Consider the following 18806-nt stretch of genomic DNA (forward strand, 5'->3'; position numbering starts at 1 on the left):
CATTAAAAGCTCTGCGAAAATATAATGTTTAAATTCTTTGAAAACGAGATCCTTTAAAATATTGTTTAATTTCATATATTAATTCACTAAGTTCTAATGAATAAGTCAAAAACGTATTGAATATTTTAACATTATTCTCATCAACTAATTTCATTATTCTAAATATTTCGCCATCTAATAGTAAATCTTTAATGTTGTTAATCATATAAATTTTCTTCATTATGTTTGATTTCCATTAAATCTAATAAACTCTTTAATTTACAACAATCAATTTAATAAATCATCGTTTGAATTCTTAACATTTATAAAGCAAAAAATTTAATTAAAAAAGAAAAAAAACAAAATTCATTACTCCTCGTTTTAACTTCTTTTTTAATCTAAAAAATTCATTTAACTTTTACTCCTCATTTCAACCTCATTTTTAATTTCAAAATTCATTAAATTTATACTCCTCATTTTTACCTCGTTTTTAATTGAAAAGAATTCATTACATTTTTACACCTCGTTTTGTCCTCATTTTCAATTTGAATATCATTTATATTTTTACTCCCCATTTTGACCTCATTTTTAATTTAAAAAAAAAAGAAAAACATTTTTACTTCTCATTTTACCATCCTTTTTAAGTTTTTAAAAAGCAAAAATTAGACTAATTTTTTTATCAATGTATTCTTTTTTACAATAAGAACAATAATAATGATTTTTATTAACATCATTTTTTCTATTAGGAACTCACTCACTCCCAAAGGAAAACATATTAAAAGTGGTGGCGAATCGCCCTCTCGCCCTCTGATCTGAAACCCACATTTCCCCATTACTGATAATATCTATCTTAATAAATCAAATATTACGTATTTAAACGTATTTAATAACTGAACGAATAGATACTTTCGATAATGGAGTCAAAGAATTGAAAAACGACAATTATATCATTTCAATTATGACAACAAACACATTTTTTATAATAATAATTCATCAAATATTGATAATAATAATTCTTATAAAGATACTGGAATTCAATGTAGATAATGAATTTTCTAAATTTAATCCTAAAGTGATGTTTATGGCAAAAACCAAAGTTCTGTCAGTTTATCAATCATTAATTATCTTGTAACGCATGAGCTTGTTGAATGCTTATATATTATATCTTTATTTTTTTTCGTTAAGTTAGACAATATTTTTCTGAGAAAGTTTTGTCTTTATCATTGTTTTTCTTTATCATTTCATTCGTTGATGTTATGAAATGAATAATCGTTTCGAATTTTAGTTTACCATATTGCACTTTATCATATATTTTGACTATTAGTGTTGTTCTGATTTTAGATGTAAATGAATGTTCTTCTACGAGTGGGATATGTTCTAATGGGCGATGTGAAAACTTTATGGGTGGATTTCAGTGCTTCTGTCAGAGTGGATACAAACCAAACCCAACCAAAACTGCATGTACAGGTAACCGTTGAAAAAATACCATTCTTAAAATATTATGATATTATGTATATTCAGGGTTTTCTGAGGTCGAGAGGGCGAGCTCCACTTAAATTCTCTACCTCTGACTTCAAATCATAATATCCCTATTACTTTTTTCCATGGAAATATAGATCAATTGAAAAATGATTGCAATTTTTAGTTTAAAACGTGCTAGAAAGATAAACAAGTTTTAAAATATATGAAAAATGTTTAAGTAAAATCATTTAGGTCTTTTAACTGAAAATATAGAAAAGTAGTAAAATAATTAAGTTTTATCTAAACGTAACAAGTAATTAACCAGTTGTTAATAGTAGATTTTTGAAAACATTGAAAAATAATAAAATAATCTATATTACTTAAAATAACAAGCACATGAGTTGATAAAGAATAGATTTTTGAATAGATTTTTTTTCAAAAAAAAATAGTAAAATAGTTAAAAATGATAAAAGGCGATGAGTAAATGATAAGGAAAATAGTGAAAAATAAGCTTAATCATCAAATGATATTGCGTGTAAATATTGCATCGATTATTCCGGTGCGTTGTCCGATACTTGGTATCCCTGCGGGAATACACGGTTACAATTGCTAGTGAATTCAAGAAATTCCGCGTTATTTGTCTTCAAACGGCAGAAGTTTTGCAAAAGGGCAACACTGAATAAAAACAGTGATCCGCTGGAAGGCGCAGTCAATCACTGAATTACTCTATCACTTGAATTTCCTTTCAACTCTGTCTCCGTAAAGTACTTTTGGTTCCACGTGCATTTATCTAATCACTGCTCCGAACAAACGCCTATAATAAATAACTGTTCATGTTTTTCCGTGATAGAAATCAAGTTCCGTAAATTGGAGTATTTCAAATTAAATCGTGTGTTTGTTTTTAGATATTGACGAATGCGCTGTACAAAACGGTGGATGTTCACACAGCTGTGTTAACAGTCCAGGCTCATTTTTATGTGAATGTCGACACGGATTTAAGTTAATGCCAGATAGAAGAAGATGCACAGGTATATGACATATGATCCTATATTCTTCCTAGATACGCCCTAGGTCCAGAGACCCTAGATACACCCTAGTATTTTGATCCATATATGTTATCCAAGATGCGTTACAGTCATATTGAAACCTTTTTATATATTACCAAAGATGGCCGCCACAGTCATATTGAAACTATTTTTATGCCTCGGCTCAACATTAGTTGAGAGAGGAGCATACAGATTTACCCATGTCTGAATACGCCGCCGCCGTGCTAAACGATTGTTTCAAACTTGGTTCACAAGTAGGATATCACTTGAGCCAGAACCCTATTTGAAATAGGTTCGATTCGATTCAAATTATGGCCAGCAGGGCCAATATGAAAAACGACTTCAACTGCCTAGAGGCCGCAATTGGTGACCGATTCATTTCAGACTTGGTTCACAAGTAGGTTCCCATTTGGGCCAGAACCCTATTTGAAACTGGGTTGATTCGATTCAAATTCTGGCGACCAATGGGCCGCCATAAAAAAAAAACGTCAACAGTCGACGAATTCTTGAGTGTATATATCCATGTTTACTTTTTTCAGCCGGGTGTATACATTCTGTTTCTAGAGACATCCTTCAAAGACCCTTTCTAAATCCACCTTTCTTAAAACTCTATATCTGTCTTTTTATATGGTTTTAACCTTACATCTGTAGTGACATGTGAAAGCTGTTTTACTTCTACTTAGCCTGGCGTCATAACTTGTGATGTAGTCATTGGTCACAGCATTCCACCGGACATAGAACTATAACCGAACGGGAAGGCCGACTCCATGACGTCACTATGCATTTGCCTTTGCCATATTCGAAATTGATCAGCGCCCTCACCGGTCGCGATAAATAATAGATTTCGGAAATGTTTTCGATAATATTTTCTCTGCGAGAATTGAACATTACCGTTTTTTCAAGATTAGGTTTTAAGACTGAAATAAATCAATGAAAAACGCTCAATTAAGAGGCGCATTTGTTTGAAACCGGTTTGTATAAACCACTTTATATCGGTTTATTGCGTGACAAACCAGTTTGCCGTTGAGTGAACAAATTCGACAGAACGAAAAGTAGGTTTGAGTCAGCCGACCGCGGAAATTTCCTCATTCGGTCGTGTTGGAAAAGTAAAAAATATCTGTTTTAAAAAGCCAATCAGAAAGCAAATACTACCCTATGATCGGCTAAGCCGTAGATTTGGTTTTTTGGAGGAATATTTTTATTTGCACTCCAGAAAATATCATTGGCAATTATGCATAAAGTCAGGGAAAAATAGCCTTTTCTCAAATCGCATGATTGACATTGATATGCTAATAAGACATGTGCTCAAACTGCAAATTTAATCTAATTTTATTCTGCAAAAACTAACAAATCTCAAGGAACATAATCTTCCGATTTTCATCGGAAATTTTCTGGTCGGGTTCTGAGATCTGTGTATCTTCGTTGAGAAAATAGGGAGTGGGGGTAGGTAGTGGGTCTATCTTGCCGTGGACATCGACGACTCAATCAGACCGTAAAAGCGCCTTGGAGTATTGTTTTGTTAATCTCCGGTATATTGACCTATAGCCTTAAGAGTACTATAAATAGTACAGCATGTCGCGTTCTTAGATTATGTAATCGACAGAAAATTGATACATGCGGTAGCGTTGTCTATATCTGAGTTCTTGACTGCAGTGAAGCATAAACAACATGGATTCAAAGATCGTTGATAAAGGAAAAGAAAAGAAAATTATAGTTCTAGCTCAATATTTGTGTCGGGATAGACATGCTTTACATCATCTCAAGATGAGTGCTTCGGCAGCGTCGTACAAAATGCGGTTTGGCTAAGACACGGGATGAATCGATAGAAGGCGAATTTGGTGACTGTTTCTTCTCAATGAACGTAGATGACGCTACGAGTAAATCAAACAAGAAAATGTTGACTATTTTAGTTATGTATTACAGCAAGATTGAAAAGCAGGTCGTCGTTAAACATTCAGCATCCAAAAACATGATAAATTTGATTCCAAATCTGTATACAAAGCAGCTGTTAAACTTTTCAACGATCGCCATTTATCATCACATCATCTGATGTTAATTCTTATTGACAGTTGCAGTGTCATGCGTGGGAGTAAGATTTGATTAAAAACATGAGTGCAATCCAATTTTGAGATAAGCATTCCTCATGTCCATAATGCTGCCAAAAATATACATCACAATTTGATGGGTTTGTTGAAGAATTAATTTCGGATATTTGTTGTGACATTAAGTACTCGAAGGATATCGGAGAATGACTGTCAACTATAGCTAGAATTTTGGAATTTTGGTATGAATTACAGTGATTGGTAAATGTGGGTTTCAGATCAGAGGTCGTGAGGTCAACACACCACTCGCCACCACAAGTTTTTTTTCTAATAAATGGGAGATAGAAAAGTTTTCGTAGCAACAACAAATAACAGAATAAAGCCAGCAAAAAACAATTTGAAATAAAAAAGTTAGTCGATGTTACAAAAGAAATTGAACAAAAAATATAGCTGCGTAGCAGCGATAACGGGTTTTCTTCAAATTCATTCTTGATGATGGTAATGGTAGTAAATTGAAATACCAAAAATAGCATTTACAGATTCGAATTTCCTAATATGCAATCACTGTGTAAAATGTCAAAGGTGATAACCTTCATTCAATTAATATGAATTTATGCGATCTCATCTTAGGCACCTATCGAGTCGATAGATTGAGTAGATTTATAGATAAGAATGTATTATGATTTGGAATAGATCTAAGTTAATATGCTAAAAAATTCTGAATAGATTTTGTCTGGGTTTCTACTCGTAAAATTACTAATAAATATATTGAGTCATGTTTGGGTTCGAAGACAAGAGTATTAGATAGAAGAGATATAACTGATATTTTGGGCCGACCTGCGTGTCGTGAGTGTTGGATGGATATCATAGTGTTAAGGCCGACCTGAAGATAGTCTAAGAAAGGGATGAACAAAATAAATATCCACATCACATCGAATCGAATGCATAGTATTTACGTTCTTTTCGTCGTCTGGAGTATTTAAAGAGACTTTTGACACAGGACTCTTCAGTTTTCCATAGTCTCCATACGGTATGAATGGGTCGATCAGTAGAAAATCGAAGGTTTCGGTTGATTGTGGAATCGCCTAATCGCCTAAGGTTTGTGAAGTATTCGTTTCACTGTCGCTATAGTGCACACTATAGCTAAGGCTTGTGAAGTAATAAACCGATGCAAGGTGATTTATGCAAATTGATTTTAAATGAATGAGTCAATTGTAGAGGAATATCATCTATCTTTTCCAAAATGCTAATATTTGCAATAATCATTTGAGAAAAAATCCAAAATGAAAATGAAAAAAAGGAATATTTAGATGACTTTTACTATGAATAGTTATTTATTCCGGTTATGTATTAGTAGACATTGACTTTCACCCACCATGGCACATTCAAATACATGTATTGGAATCATTGATGATCAGGACTAGAAAATTGAGATTCATATCAGTGATGATTATAGATTTCCAGGAGAAAGAATGATTAGTCACGTTCATAATATGATCACTAGTTGTCATCAAAAATATATATAAGAATTCCTGAAGGAGGATAATGTAACTACTTGCCATCATTCATTTATTAAATACGCATGATAATTGACTTTTTAAATCCCTTACCTCCTGTACGAAAAATTGCCATTTTAACATACTTTAAGTGTTACAGAACTTAATTGTACAATGTATTACCTTTTCCCCTTTCGTTAATGCGTATGTAATAAATGAATGGTCCGTTAATTTAAAGTCAATATAAGTGACTTAAATAGGGCCTTGGTTATAAGTACCTATAATATATAAAAGGTAACTTTGATGCAGTTACTGTTCAAAAAGATTCTTTCACAAGTGTACAACACATCTGTTGGTAGATTAAACTGCAGAGCAGGCATGTCAGTTTCCAAGTTCGTATGATATTTGAGATGTTTACATTGATAATAACAGTGTGATCTTCATTGTTGATATCAGTAAATGTGACGCAAGTGCTTTATAGCAAATAGCAGTAAAGAAATCATAACGCACAGGAAATAATTTGTTTACGGCCCCTATTAGGGTTGTATGTCAGTATAGTGGGTGGAAGAGAATAAACAGTGGGTTTGACTTAGAGCCGGACCATTTCTCCTTCACTTCTATACTGATAAGCAATCCTAAAAACATTAAAGAAATCATACTGAACAGAAAATAACTAGTTTATAAGGGTTGTATGTCAGTATAGTGGGTGTGAGAGAATAAATCATGGGATTGACACAGAGCGGAGTCATTTCCACCTTTCCACCGCTATACAGACAAACAATCTTAATAGGAGCAATAAGGACTAAACAGACTAGGGGTCCAGGGACACCATGACCACTTGGGAAGTGGTTTCAAATGCTCAACAATCTAACAATTATAAAAACATAACAGTGCCTAGTGACCATATACAAAATCAATGACCTTGAAATTCAGTACAATCATAGAACATGTCAACAGCTATGATTTTGTATATGATTGTGATAACAAAATATGGCTCGTCAACAGTTTAATAGGGATATACTAAGTTATTTTACTATTCAACGCCCCTGGTTACCATATGCAAAACCCAATGACCTTAAAACTCACTACTATCGTAGTACATGTCATGAAATCCAAATTTGCAATTGATCATGGTAACAAAATATGCCTAGGAAGCAATCTTAATGAGGAAATACCAAGCTATTTTACAATTCAATGCCCCTCTGGTGACTATATGGAATAACTAATGTCCTTAAAAACTCACCACAATTATAGATGATATCTGACCGACGAACGGACGGACGGATGAAAAGTGAATGCAATTGCCCGCTGGGACCAAAGTCCCAAGTGGGCTAAAAATGAGTATTGTGGTGTAGTTATTAATCAGTCAAATCAATTTCTGTGATCTTGTCTCCTTCACAAGTGTACATGATGTCTCGTGGTAAATCAAACTGTAGAGCTAAGATGTCAGCTTCTAACTTGGTATGATATTTGAGAAGTTTCTAATCAATAATAACAGTGTGATCCTCATTGTCGATATTGGTTAATGTGTCACAGATGTCTTTGCAATTTTCAACCTATTAAAACAAAATTTGAAAAGATAAATTTCAAACATATATACATATGATTACAAAATAATGATTGTAATTTACTTAGAATTTATTCTATAATTACGGTTTTATTTATGAGATGTTTGTTTTGCCACTACGACAATGAGAAGTCAGTGGTAGAGACATATGTATAAGACATGTCTATTAATTAAATCTAGCATTGACATTAATTCAAATTAATGTAGGAAGTGTAAAGGTTGTTGGTGTTATGGTGGATGGTAAGAAGTGGTATGACGAGAGCAATTTACGTACTGTAGATATGAAATGTGTATTAGGTAGTATAGAATAGCATGAATGACTGTTAACGTACCTTCTCCACATTTGTCGAAACATGAGCTACTCTCATTTATATTATAGAAATACTTCATAGTCGTCGCAGGATTGTTATTAACAGTTGGATGTGACGGTTTATTTTGAAAGGCCTGACTCATTACTCATTGGCTAAAATAGCTATTTGCATTTCTCTTGTAGAATTAAGTGGGAATAAGACAAGGGATACTTAGGAACGTACCTTTTCCACATTTGCAGTAACACTAATACGTCGTCTTTTAGGAGTTGACAAAGCATCTAAGACCGAACAAATAGGTGGATTCTTAATACTGTCTATTCGAACGTGCTCAACTTTGAACTTTGAGCTATAAAAAATCTGTAAGCAGAATTTTAAATGTAATATATTAGAAACAATGATCAAACATTTCAATACCTGTAAATTGATTAAGACACACATAATTTTCACAAATTTGATCAACTTTGAGCATTGCAATAGTAGCCATTCATTTTTATTATATCTCCATGAGGGGAAGAAGATCATGGTTATAATGTAGGCTTAGTAACTGTTCTAGTAGAGGGGGTTTTTAACATACCGAGTGTTATATTGTTAAGTCCTGTGTGTCCTAGATTATTTGCATATTGATGAAATTAGGAAGTGGTTATTTTGCTGGATGCAGTCATTGACTCTTAAACGATAGGGTTTATTTTGGTGGATATCATCTCTGATTGCCTGATTTATTTTATGTATGTGCAAAGAGGTGCATGACTTTGAAAATTAAATATCTAAATTTCGAAAAATGGCGTGCACTGGGTGGGTTGGGTCACATTTGGGGGTCCAATGCAAAATGACAGTGGAGATTACTATACCCATTGTTAAAATCTCTGTTATACTTCTCATTACAATCTGAATGTCTGACTCTTCATCCAAATCCCAAAATATCAAATAAATGTGGCATTTTATGACAATATTTTGATGGTTACAGATGAGTAACTTCACAAATGTAGATATCAATGATGATGGATTTCGAATGACTGGATAATGCAATGTACGATTAAAAGTTATGTACAAGTAAGGCAATTAATAGATTTATTTATCTCTTGGCACGAAACAGTTAATATAATATTTGAAAAAGTAGGATGAATGTTTACTTTACCTCTAATCTTGGAGTAATTATCACTCCAAGCTCTAAAGTAGTGGTAGGAGTAGACTGTATTTCCGTTTTGTTATTATAGATATTTACTTCCATGCGCTTGACTGTAACTCTAGACCCAGCACTTACTTCAATACCATTCCAAAATTTTGCGACTAATTTATTGTTGTTGTCATCAGATAGATGAACATCGGTTCTCTTACCAAGGCTCTGAATTACCTTAATAAAAATTGAAAATAAATATTACAATACAGTTAAAACTTCCCTAGGACCAAGTGACTTTGTGAAAAAAGAATTATTGCTAAATTGTCAAGATAAAATATAAGATAATGGATTTGAATGTACATGTGTAGATATGGAGTATGGATATGGCTGGAGTTTAACTGATAAAGGTTTTAAAATGGATTATATTAGAAAGTATTTACAGAAATTTTGGATCTGTAGTTTGATCACCATTCTAGATGTCAGGCATAAATAGTTATTCTAATGAAGTGGATATTTAACTGTATACGGTAAAGTATTTACTTTCACTTTTTTACTGTACATTGTATTACTATATATCATAGTATTAACTAATAAAAGTAACAATAAAATGATTTTATTGGGTTAAGGTTTTGATAGGGTTAGTGTGGAGAGGGTGAGAAGAGGGTTCTTTTTACCCCTAGGGATCGGATTAGGGTAAGGGGACGTACTGTAGATAGCTAAAACATTCGGGTGGATTTTAATGAGCTCGGTGGTCTAGTGCTATGACGGTCATCCTTATTACTGAGATGACGTATTTTACCGAGATGACATGAAATATAACATATTTATTTATTCCTTATCGGTTTAACACTTGAAATGTTATTATATCAGTAAGAAATGCCTGCTGGAGTCATATTTTGTTGGATATTTCTGTTGAAAAATAACTTAACTTTACCGAGATGAGATCATTGATCAATCAAATTTAATGAAATTTTATTGCTAACCGAGATTACGTATTCGAAGTCCACATTTTTGAAACCAAATATCGGGAAAAATATGACTCTAGAAAGGTATTTATAATATTACTGATATAACATGATATCAAGTGTTAAAATTGATAAGGAATAAACAATTATGCTATATTTCATGCCATCTCGGTTCATTTTGGTAAATTCACTGGTCCGGGTTCGAGTCTCGCTCGATCAGCTCTATTTTTTTCTAACCCTATTCTTGACACTCTCCTTGAATTTTCTAAGTTCGCACACCTCTGTGCGCATGTGCAGTGTAATTCAGCCAAGCAGTAATGATCTAGAGTAAAATAGTGGAAATAAACACTCAGACTGCGTTATAAAGCATGAAAACAAACCTTAGCAAAAGTTCCCACAGTGATATTGAAGATGTCGTCTTCTTCCTTCGCTTTGTGTCCCTTTATTTTGATATAGTTACCGGTTGACAATTTAGCAGCAACAGCCTCTCCGATTTTATAAGAGTAAATGTCAGTACGTTTAATGCTGGCAGTTATGCCGAGGGCATAAAGAAATTCGTTACTATGTAGATGTAGTATGCTGAATGCATATACAAAAAAATCACAATATATGTGATTTATTCAAATTTAGCAGAAACAGTCTCTCCAACTTTACAACGGTAAATATTTATAGTTGTAGGGTATTTTAAAAACACGTGTACGGTACCTGGCTGAATGAACGTCTGTCAGTCATTGCATTGGTGTCGTGAGCGAAAAAAGAGAAGAACCACTACACTGTACGTTGTCGTTTTTACGACACTACGTCGTCGTTAATATTATTCTGCCGTTCGCTAGTTCGGACATACTGCATGGTAGCAGTCATGGCGAGTGTGGATAGAAAGGAATGTCTACATTTTGTGTTCGTTTTTCCTCGATTCCAATACGTGTACCTGAACGTGTGGCGTGGTGGGTGAAAGTGAACGAGTTTGGTTGAGGTAATGGGAACCCCGTTTATCCTCACTTGCCACTTAAACATTTCTTACAAGTCAATGTCAATTTAATTATATTCACGAGGAAGGATTGAATATCCAAGTCATTTGTACAGTTACATTAAGTATATAAAATTAAATTTTAACATTTATCAAATGATAATTATCAATGTATCTATCCAAATAAAAATGTAGAAGTACCGTATAGTAGGATAGATTACGGTTGAAAAGTGACTCAAGGTGTGGTTTACTCGTTTGCTGGTTGATATAGACTGGTTGGCGGATTTCAAACTTAAGGCGAAGTTATTTTGTAAAATGCGAATAAATTTTCCTAGTTGAATTAAAAAATTATACCAATAGAAATTTGATTATGTCAGGATGACTCCGAATTTACTTGAAAGGAAATTTAATCTGACATAATTCGACTCTTCTATTCACTGAACTTTCGTTTGTAGACCAAGTTTCTGAATGACAATCGTCTTTGCTTGCCAGGGGTTACTTTGATCATGTCCGAAAAGTTACAGTTTAGTGTTGGGTGCGAACGCACTACCCCACGTGATCCCTAGTTCCACTTGCTTTGTCTAAGCAAATTTTCAACGACTCTGTTATATGCAATATTGTCTAACCAATATTGTGTAATAGTTAGAAATCGGGAACTAGAATGCTTAAAATATTCTAAATTTTCTTTGCAGAACACCCCAGGGGGCTTTGCACCGACAGTGCTCACAATCTCCAGTTCCACCATCAAATAAGTTCCACTCCATCTAAATTCGCACTCACTTAAAAGAAAGGCTGTGTGTGGGCCTGGTATGTACCTGGGTATAAAAGGGTAGGGTGTACTGTTGGCAAGGATTTTTAACCAATTTGATTATCCCTAGGATTGATTAAATTGAAAAGACGTGATATGGGTATGAAGCAGAATAAACAATATGTAACAAAATTGAAATATATTAATGATAATAGTATAACATTTATTGTGCATGGCTTTTACCATATAAACAATTTGACAAAAATAAGAATATGTATCATAGATACTAAGTCTATTGACTCTAACCAACTTTTGAGCAACTGGCCCCAGAAAAGTGAGGTATTTGGTGCAGTTATAATTGAGTCAAATCAATTTCTGTGATCATGTCTCCTTCACAAGTGTACATGACGTCTCGTGGTAAATCAAACTGTAGAGCTAAGATGTCAGCTTCTAACTTTGTATGATATTTGAGAAGTTTCTTATCAATGATAACAGTGTGATCCTCATCGTCGATATCAGTTAATGTGCCATGGTTGTCTTTGCATTTTTCAACCTATAAACATAAAATTTGAAAAGATAAATGTTAAAAATATATATATCTGATTAGAAAATACTGATAGTAATGTATATAGAATTTATTTTATAACTTAGGTTTTATTTATGGGATGTTTGTTTTTCCACTAAAACAATGAAGCCACTGGTAGAGACATATGTACAAGACATGTCTATTAATGAAATCTAGCAATGACATTAATTCTAATTAAATTCGGAAGTGTAAAGGTTGTTGGGGTTATGGTGGACAGTAAGAGGTGGTATAACGAGAGATGTTGACATACTGTAGATATGAAATGTGTACTAGGTAGTATAGAATAGCATGGATGACTGTTAACAATTGGATAGTTAATTGATATCTGTCATAAATTCTACTATAAGTACAATATCTTGACGGTTACAGATGAGTAACATCTGTAATGTAGATTCAATTGACTGAAAAATGCAATGTACAATTATATTGTAGATACATATACGTAAAGTAATTCACACTAGCTATGTAAATAGATTGATTTTAAAATAGGGATCATTTATTTATTACGTACGCATTAGGGGAGGGGGAGGGGTCAGTGTAATTGTGTACTGTAATGCTTAATGTATACCGAAAAATTTGTGTAGGCCTACAGAGGGAGAGGGATGGTTGAACAATTCAAATTTTATGTGTTCGTAATTAAAGAATGATCCCGTGTATAATATTTAATAAAATAGGATAGAAGAAATATGATGAATGTTTACTTTACCTCTAATGTAGTGGTAGGAGTAGACTGTATTTCCGTTTTGTTATTATAGATATTTACTTCCATGCGCTTGACTGTAACTCTAGACCCAGCACTTACTTCAATACCATTCCAAAATTTTGCGACTAATTTATTATTGTTGTCATCAGATAGATGAACATCGGTTCGCTTACCAGGGCTCTGAATTACCTTGATAAAAATTGAAAATAAATGTCACCATACAATTAAAACAGGTCCTAGCACCAAGTGACTTTGTGAAAAAAGAATTATTGCTAAATTGTTAGGATAAAATATAAGATAATGGATTTGAATGTACATGTTTACATATGGAGTAAGGATTTGGCTGTAGTTCAATCAGTAGTAGCAATAGTAAGAAGTTCAGTTATGACAGTACCTATTAGTTTATGTACAAGTAGAAGAGTAAAAGCAATATTGGTTAAAATAGCCATATTAAGCGGGAATAAGACGAGGGATACCTACCTTTTCGACTTTTGCCGAAACACTAATACGTCGTCTTTTAGGAGCTGACAAAGCATCTAAGACCGAACAAATAGGTGGATTCATAATACTGTCTATTCGATCCTGCTCAACTTTGAACTTTGAGCTATAAAAAATCTGTAAGCAGAATTTTAAACTTAAGATATACGAAAAAATGATCAAAAATTTTAATACGCATAAATTGATTTAGATACCCAGGATTTTCGCAAATTGGATCAATTATGAGCATTGCAATAGTGGCCATTCATTTTTATTATACCTCCATGACGGGAATAAGATCATTGTTATAATGTAGGCCTAGTAACTGTTCTAGTAGAGGGGGTTTTTAACATACCGAATGTTTTATTGTTAAGTCCTGTGTGTCCTAGATAATTTGCATATTGATGAAATTAGGAAGTGGTTATTTTGCTGGATACAGTCACTGATTCTTATTAGGGCCTATTTTAGTGGATATCATCTGTAATTGACTGATTTATTTTACGCATGTACAAAGAGGTGCATGACTTCGAAAATTAAACATCTAAATTTGGAAAAATGGGGTGCACTGGGTGGGTTGGGTTACATTTGGGGGTCCAATGCAAAAATACCGCTCCTGTCCTATCGTTCATGTCAAAGTCGAAATACTTACAGTGACTGACACAATATCGTGTAAGATTGTCGATATTCAAATAAAGACACTGGAGATTACTCTACCCATCGTTAAAATCTTTTTTTTACTACTCATTACAGTCTAAATGTCTGCCTCCTCATCCAAATCCCAAAATATCAAATTAACGGGGTATTTTTGTGCACAAAATTCTATAATATAAAAATGAGTAACTATTTCCGGGTTTGGATTCTTGAGTATCGGCAGTCACTGTGCGTTAAGAACTACGTGTCAACGCGTTGCGAGCCACTTGAAACATAAAAAGCAAACTTAAATTGCCAAATTGGTCGGGCTGTCAAAAACAGTAACATATTCGATAGTTCTTCGGTATTTTAACAATAGTCGCCTATGACAAATTACGGGTATTAGCGTAAATGTTACTTTTAACCATTTTACGGTTATCGTAGGCCTATGTTATAAAAACAAACCTTAGCAGAAGTTCCTACAGTGATATTGAAGATGTCGTCTTCTTCCTTCGCTTTGTGTCCCTTTATTTTGATATAGTTACCGGCTGTCAATTTTGCAGAAACAGCCTCTCCGATTTTATAACAGTAAATGTCAGCACGTTTATTGCTGGCAGTTATGCCGAGGGCATAAAGAAATTCTTCACCACGTTTCGTGGTTCTCTTCGTAGAATTTTCCAACACGTGTACTTGCATGTCAGCCATAATGAGAAGTGAATACCGGATTGAGGGATGCGCAATTTATACTTGGTGTATGGTCACTGGCCGGTAGTGATCCTCACCTGCCACAAGGATAACTAGACAACTTGCCACAAACAGAATTGTCGTTAGCTTTTAAGATGTGTACTATTAATTTGTGCCAATTTCAATATTGAAACGAGTTCATATTTTTGGCAAGTGTGTAATTTGAGCAAGTGTCAAGTTATTTTAGTGGCTAAAGTTGGGACATTAGTCAATTACAGACTTGGTCAATTAACTATTCTCGTAGTGTCTACATGCTGTCAGTGTTGATTTTAGCCAAAAAGTCATTATAAAAATTCATCATAATTATATTTCACTATAATTCGATATATTTTTGATAATACAATGTACATTATTTACATTCATACAAGAGGAATTTTTAGTCAGCTGGGCCGATCACTCATCAGTAAAAGTGGTCCTATTTTCCCCAAATCCTGAAAAAATTCTTCGATGAATTTTGAAAATAAAATGATAAGTAGTTGTATAAAGTCATTTTAAAGTGTGTTTATTTTAGTTTATTTCAACGTAACGATCTGTTTCCATAAAAATGCGAGATTGACTGTAAGTACAGGCTATATCTAACTTCCCTACAAAGTATAGTGTAATCACGGAAATAATGACTCCCTCCCTATATTCCATTATGGTATAGTCCATGCGATAGCCAATGAAATTGCGCTCCGTATGAGCGTGCGTGACGCTTCAAACAATGAACAAAGTTCATGTGACAGACCCTACACGACTGAAGTAGTAATATAATTATGACCAAAACGACGTGAAGACATTAGAATGACTTCAAAAATCGTCAAAATATACCCTTAAGGGCTTCACGACTGATATGTTCCTTTTGGTGTAGGATACACGTTAGTAAATCTTCCCTAAATAAATGTAACGGACAATTTTTTTACGATCACTGGAACCCTGCATTGTCATGTTTTTATTTGGTTTCTCCTATTACCTGCGCGCCGAACAGTTTATACATAGCGTCAGTCAATCAGAGTCGGCCGGTGTTTTAGGCGGGACGCAGTAGCCTATTCCACTGTGTATACAGTACAGTGTAGTCTGTACATACTAAAAAAATGAACAATGACTTATTTGAAGGAATAAGTCTTTCTGAGTTAATCATTTTGATTCACTAGAAGTGAAGTTGTGTACAAGGTGGAATCTTGTATAAATAAATTATAAAGATTTAATTCATAGAAATGTCTTACGCATTTTTCATGCTATAAACAGGATTCCGTTTTCGGATAGATGGATGACAGATGAATGGAAGGCCGAGAAGACCATGGTGCCAAGTAGCTAGGGCAAAAACTAAATTCGCTTTAAAAAGATAAATTATTAATATTTTAGTGAAAAATACTTTTATTTCAAAGCAAATAATCATTTCTGATCAGAATAAAATTATAACTTTTACAACTAATGGAAATGTAATTTAAAGTTTCAAAGTCATGCCAGTATTTAGGATTCACAGTTGTTACATTCGATTGATTTATTTGTATTGATAATTGGTACATAGATTCATTTGATTGTCATACAAAATTCAAAATTACATAGCATATCGAATAAGTCTGCAATGGCACTTAATTACAGAAAGTAAAAACAAATATGAAATTTTCAGATATAATATGACTGAAAGAACTCGTCATTTTTCCCTATACAAAATACAAAAATATATGTACAAATTGATGGAGTGACGGATGACGAATTAAGAAAGGTTAAAGACAGTATTTTTCAAAAAATTCTAGAATTATTAAATAGGGCTTTTCTAATGAATTTCAAAACCATTTTTTTTTCTAATTAAACATAGCCTACACAATATTTTTATAGAAAAATTGTGGGTAAATTATTTGAACTGACAATGCTGTTACTAATGATTCAATAAGTTATTCAGTTATCGAGGATATAATGGCAGTTTCTCTGATAGACAATTCTAATTATTGTCATGAATGATTTCATGCTGAGTCAATATTCCCTAGTGGTTGTTAGGAAAACACTAGTAACTCTTCAATTGCTTGATGCTACATCATATTTGAAATAGATTTATTTAACATTCAGATCTAGTTTTGAGGAATGTATGTACAAATGATTGAAACACAATTTCAGTTCCTATTGACTCAGCATTTGTTTTGATCAATATTGCCAAGTTCTGTATGTTTTTCACCACAAATCACCTCCCATTAATGTTTCCACGTGTCATGTATGTCTTTGTACCGTATTCCACAGAACTATACATTTACCCAGTCTTTGATTTACTGTACATATACGTGTAAAATACCCACTTGCTACAAAATATTACCAGAAAACCAAAATCGCCACGGTGGGTTTGGGATCAAGTCAGTAATTTCTCCCTGATCCACTACAAGAGTTATAGCTTTCATAAAAATTAAAAAAACGCAGTTGGTTTTTGATAGAGAATTAACTTATAAAAAGAGGACAATTGGTTACTGCCCTCCTCTCGATCATGAGATCCCTTCTTCTACTTCACTAAAATTGAACAACAGGAAATTCCAATCTAAATTACACCCCATTTCCTGGATTTACTCAGGAAAAATAGTACCATCCAAAATACAGAATTAAATCTCTGAAAATTATTCTTAATTGAAAATAAACATTATAACACTCCAACTAACTGAACCTGATAAAGTTAATAATTGAAGTTTATACTATAATCTGATGAATCTCAATATTTTAAAGTTCTAAACGTGGGCAGATGCAATCTGTTTGGATATCTATCAGTATCCATGGGATTATTTGGGATTAATTCTCAGCGTCAGAATACGTATTTCTAGAGCAGTGGAACGGCAGCCTACTCGTGACTGAAACCCGTATGTGATCGTGCGGGAACGCATTTACTAAAGTTAAAACCATTTCATGATGACACGAAACATCAAACGGTAAATGGTAGGCTATCACCATGATACGATATCACCAATAAAGATAGATCCTTTTATTCAATTTTACCAGAGTTGTTTATTGGAGGAAAATATCATTGTTAAGTACGCCGAGAACAACCATGTTGTATCATCAATCAGTTGACTGACATTGTAAAATTCGATTCGGCTATATTCTAATATAAGTTTTCATTTTAGGACGCCCTACCCGCCTGCTGCGCACTCATAAGGCGGTAGCACCCTCTTACGCACTCGGCAGAGATTCGCTTTGTAATGCGTGCCGGGAAAAAATACCTTTTATTATCTTTTCCATGTGTTAAACAACAGTGATTGAATTTACACGTTGTTTGTCGTAAATTGCAATATTGCGATGGTTATTTGCCGCTGCTGTAGTTTTTTGGGTCTTAGGTTTAGTATATTATATATAGGTGTCACTAAACCTAAGGCCCATAAACCTAAGACCCGACTCTAAATCGTTATCTGTGTACTTTAGACTATTCAAAATGGTTCTAATATATAGATATTAGTTAAAATGATCCATCGATGGCCTATTTGAATTTTATTTATTTATCAGAGACGAGATATTTGAGGGTCTTAGGTTTATGGGTCTTAGGTTTAGTATATTATATATAGGTGTCACTAAACTTAAGGCCCATAAACCTAAGACCCGACTCTAAATCCATATTTGTGTACTTTAGACTATTCAAAATGGTTCTAATATATAGATATTAGTTAAAATGATCCATCGATGGCCTATTTAAAGTTTGTTTATTTATCAGAGACGAGATATTTGGGGGTCACTAAAGGTGTGACTAAACCTAAGACCCCCTTAACATAAGACCTAACGGGTCTTAGGTCTTAGGTTTAGTGACACCCCTCAACGAGCATACAAAGAAACAGCAAAAAATTTAGTCTAAAAATGCCCATCAACAATGAATTGCTACGAGCAATATCCATGATTGACCCTAGATGTCATGGTTCAAAGGTCACGTTGGCAGAAATGAAACGGCTGCCAAAATTAGTGACAAATGTAAGTAATTGCGCCACAAGAATTTGATGCAGGTTCATCAGTACTGTGCCAA

General features: G+C 33.6%; 3 protein-coding genes across 4 annotated transcripts in view; 1 reads left to right on the forward strand and 2 right to left on the reverse strand.

Annotated features, from left to right (window-relative positions):
* Positions 1 to 18806, forward strand: part of LOC141906266 (fibrillin-3-like) — a 769611-nt gene that overhangs the window by 329970 nt on the left and 420835 nt on the right. Inside the window, exons 29-30 of the mRNA XM_074795508.1 lie at positions 1321 to 1446; positions 2346 to 2468. Coding sequence (XP_074651609.1) covers positions 1321 to 1446; positions 2346 to 2468 — 249 coding nt within the window. The remainder of the gene's footprint in view (positions 1 to 1320; positions 1447 to 2345; positions 2469 to 18806) is intronic.
* On the reverse strand, positions 5854 to 10932 carry LOC141904928 (uncharacterized). Of its 2 annotated transcripts, XM_074793558.1 has the most exons (5): positions 10690 to 10932; positions 10365 to 10469; positions 9038 to 9253; positions 8125 to 8259; positions 5854 to 7580 (listed from the first exon to the last, which is right to left on the reverse strand). In XM_074793558.1, exons 1-5 carry the CDS (start codon positions 10714 to 10716, stop codon positions 7506 to 7508), a joined length of 558 nt encoding a protein of 185 aa, XP_074649659.1. In that variant the 5' UTR covers positions 10717 to 10932; the 3' UTR covers positions 5854 to 7505. The 2 variants fall into 2 exon arrangements, with proteins under 2 accessions (XP_074649659.1, XP_074649660.1); XM_074793559.1 differs by lacking the exon at positions 10365 to 10469.
* Positions 11964 to 14800, reverse strand: LOC141905245 (uncharacterized). Its single transcript, XM_074794059.1, has 4 exons — positions 14561 to 14800; positions 13469 to 13603; positions 12992 to 13177; positions 11964 to 12252 (listed from the first exon to the last, which is right to left on the reverse strand). Exons 1-4 carry the CDS (start codon positions 14798 to 14800, stop codon positions 12052 to 12054), a joined length of 762 nt encoding a protein of 253 aa, XP_074650160.1. The 3' UTR covers positions 11964 to 12051.

The sequence above is a fragment of the Tubulanus polymorphus genome, chromosome 5 (genome assembly GCF_964204645.1).
Source record: "Tubulanus polymorphus chromosome 5, tnTubPoly1.2, whole genome shotgun sequence".
NCBI classification, from domain to species: domain Eukaryota; kingdom Metazoa; phylum Nemertea; class Palaeonemertea; order Tubulaniformes; family Tubulanidae; genus Tubulanus; species Tubulanus polymorphus.

Excerpts from the sequence above, each read along its gene's own strand:
- LOC141904928 (XM_074793558.1), bottom strand. The coding sequence starts at position 10,716 with ATGACTGACAGACGTTCATTCAGCCAG. Across the intron at positions 10,470-10,689 it reads ACAGACGTTCATTCAGCCAG|GCTGTTGCTGCTAAATTGTC; the intron begins GTACCGTACACG and ends AAAATCGGAGAG. Across the intron at positions 9,254-10,364 it reads CTGTGGGAACTTTTGCTAAG|GTAATTCAGAGCCTTGGTAA; the intron begins GTTTGTTTTCAT and ends ATTTTTATTAAG.
- LOC141905245 (XM_074794059.1), bottom strand. The coding sequence starts at position 14,800 with ATGGCTGACATGCAAGTACACGTGTTGGAAAATTCTACGAAGAGAACC. Across the intron at positions 13,178-13,468 it reads TTTCGGCAAAAGTCGAAAAG|GTAATTCAGAGCCCTGGTAA; the intron begins GTAGGTATCCCT and ends ATTTTTATCAAG. Across the intron at positions 12,253-12,991 it reads CTCCTACCACTACATTAGAG|GTTGAAAAATGCAAAGACAA; the intron begins GTAAAGTAAACA and ends TTATGTTTATAG.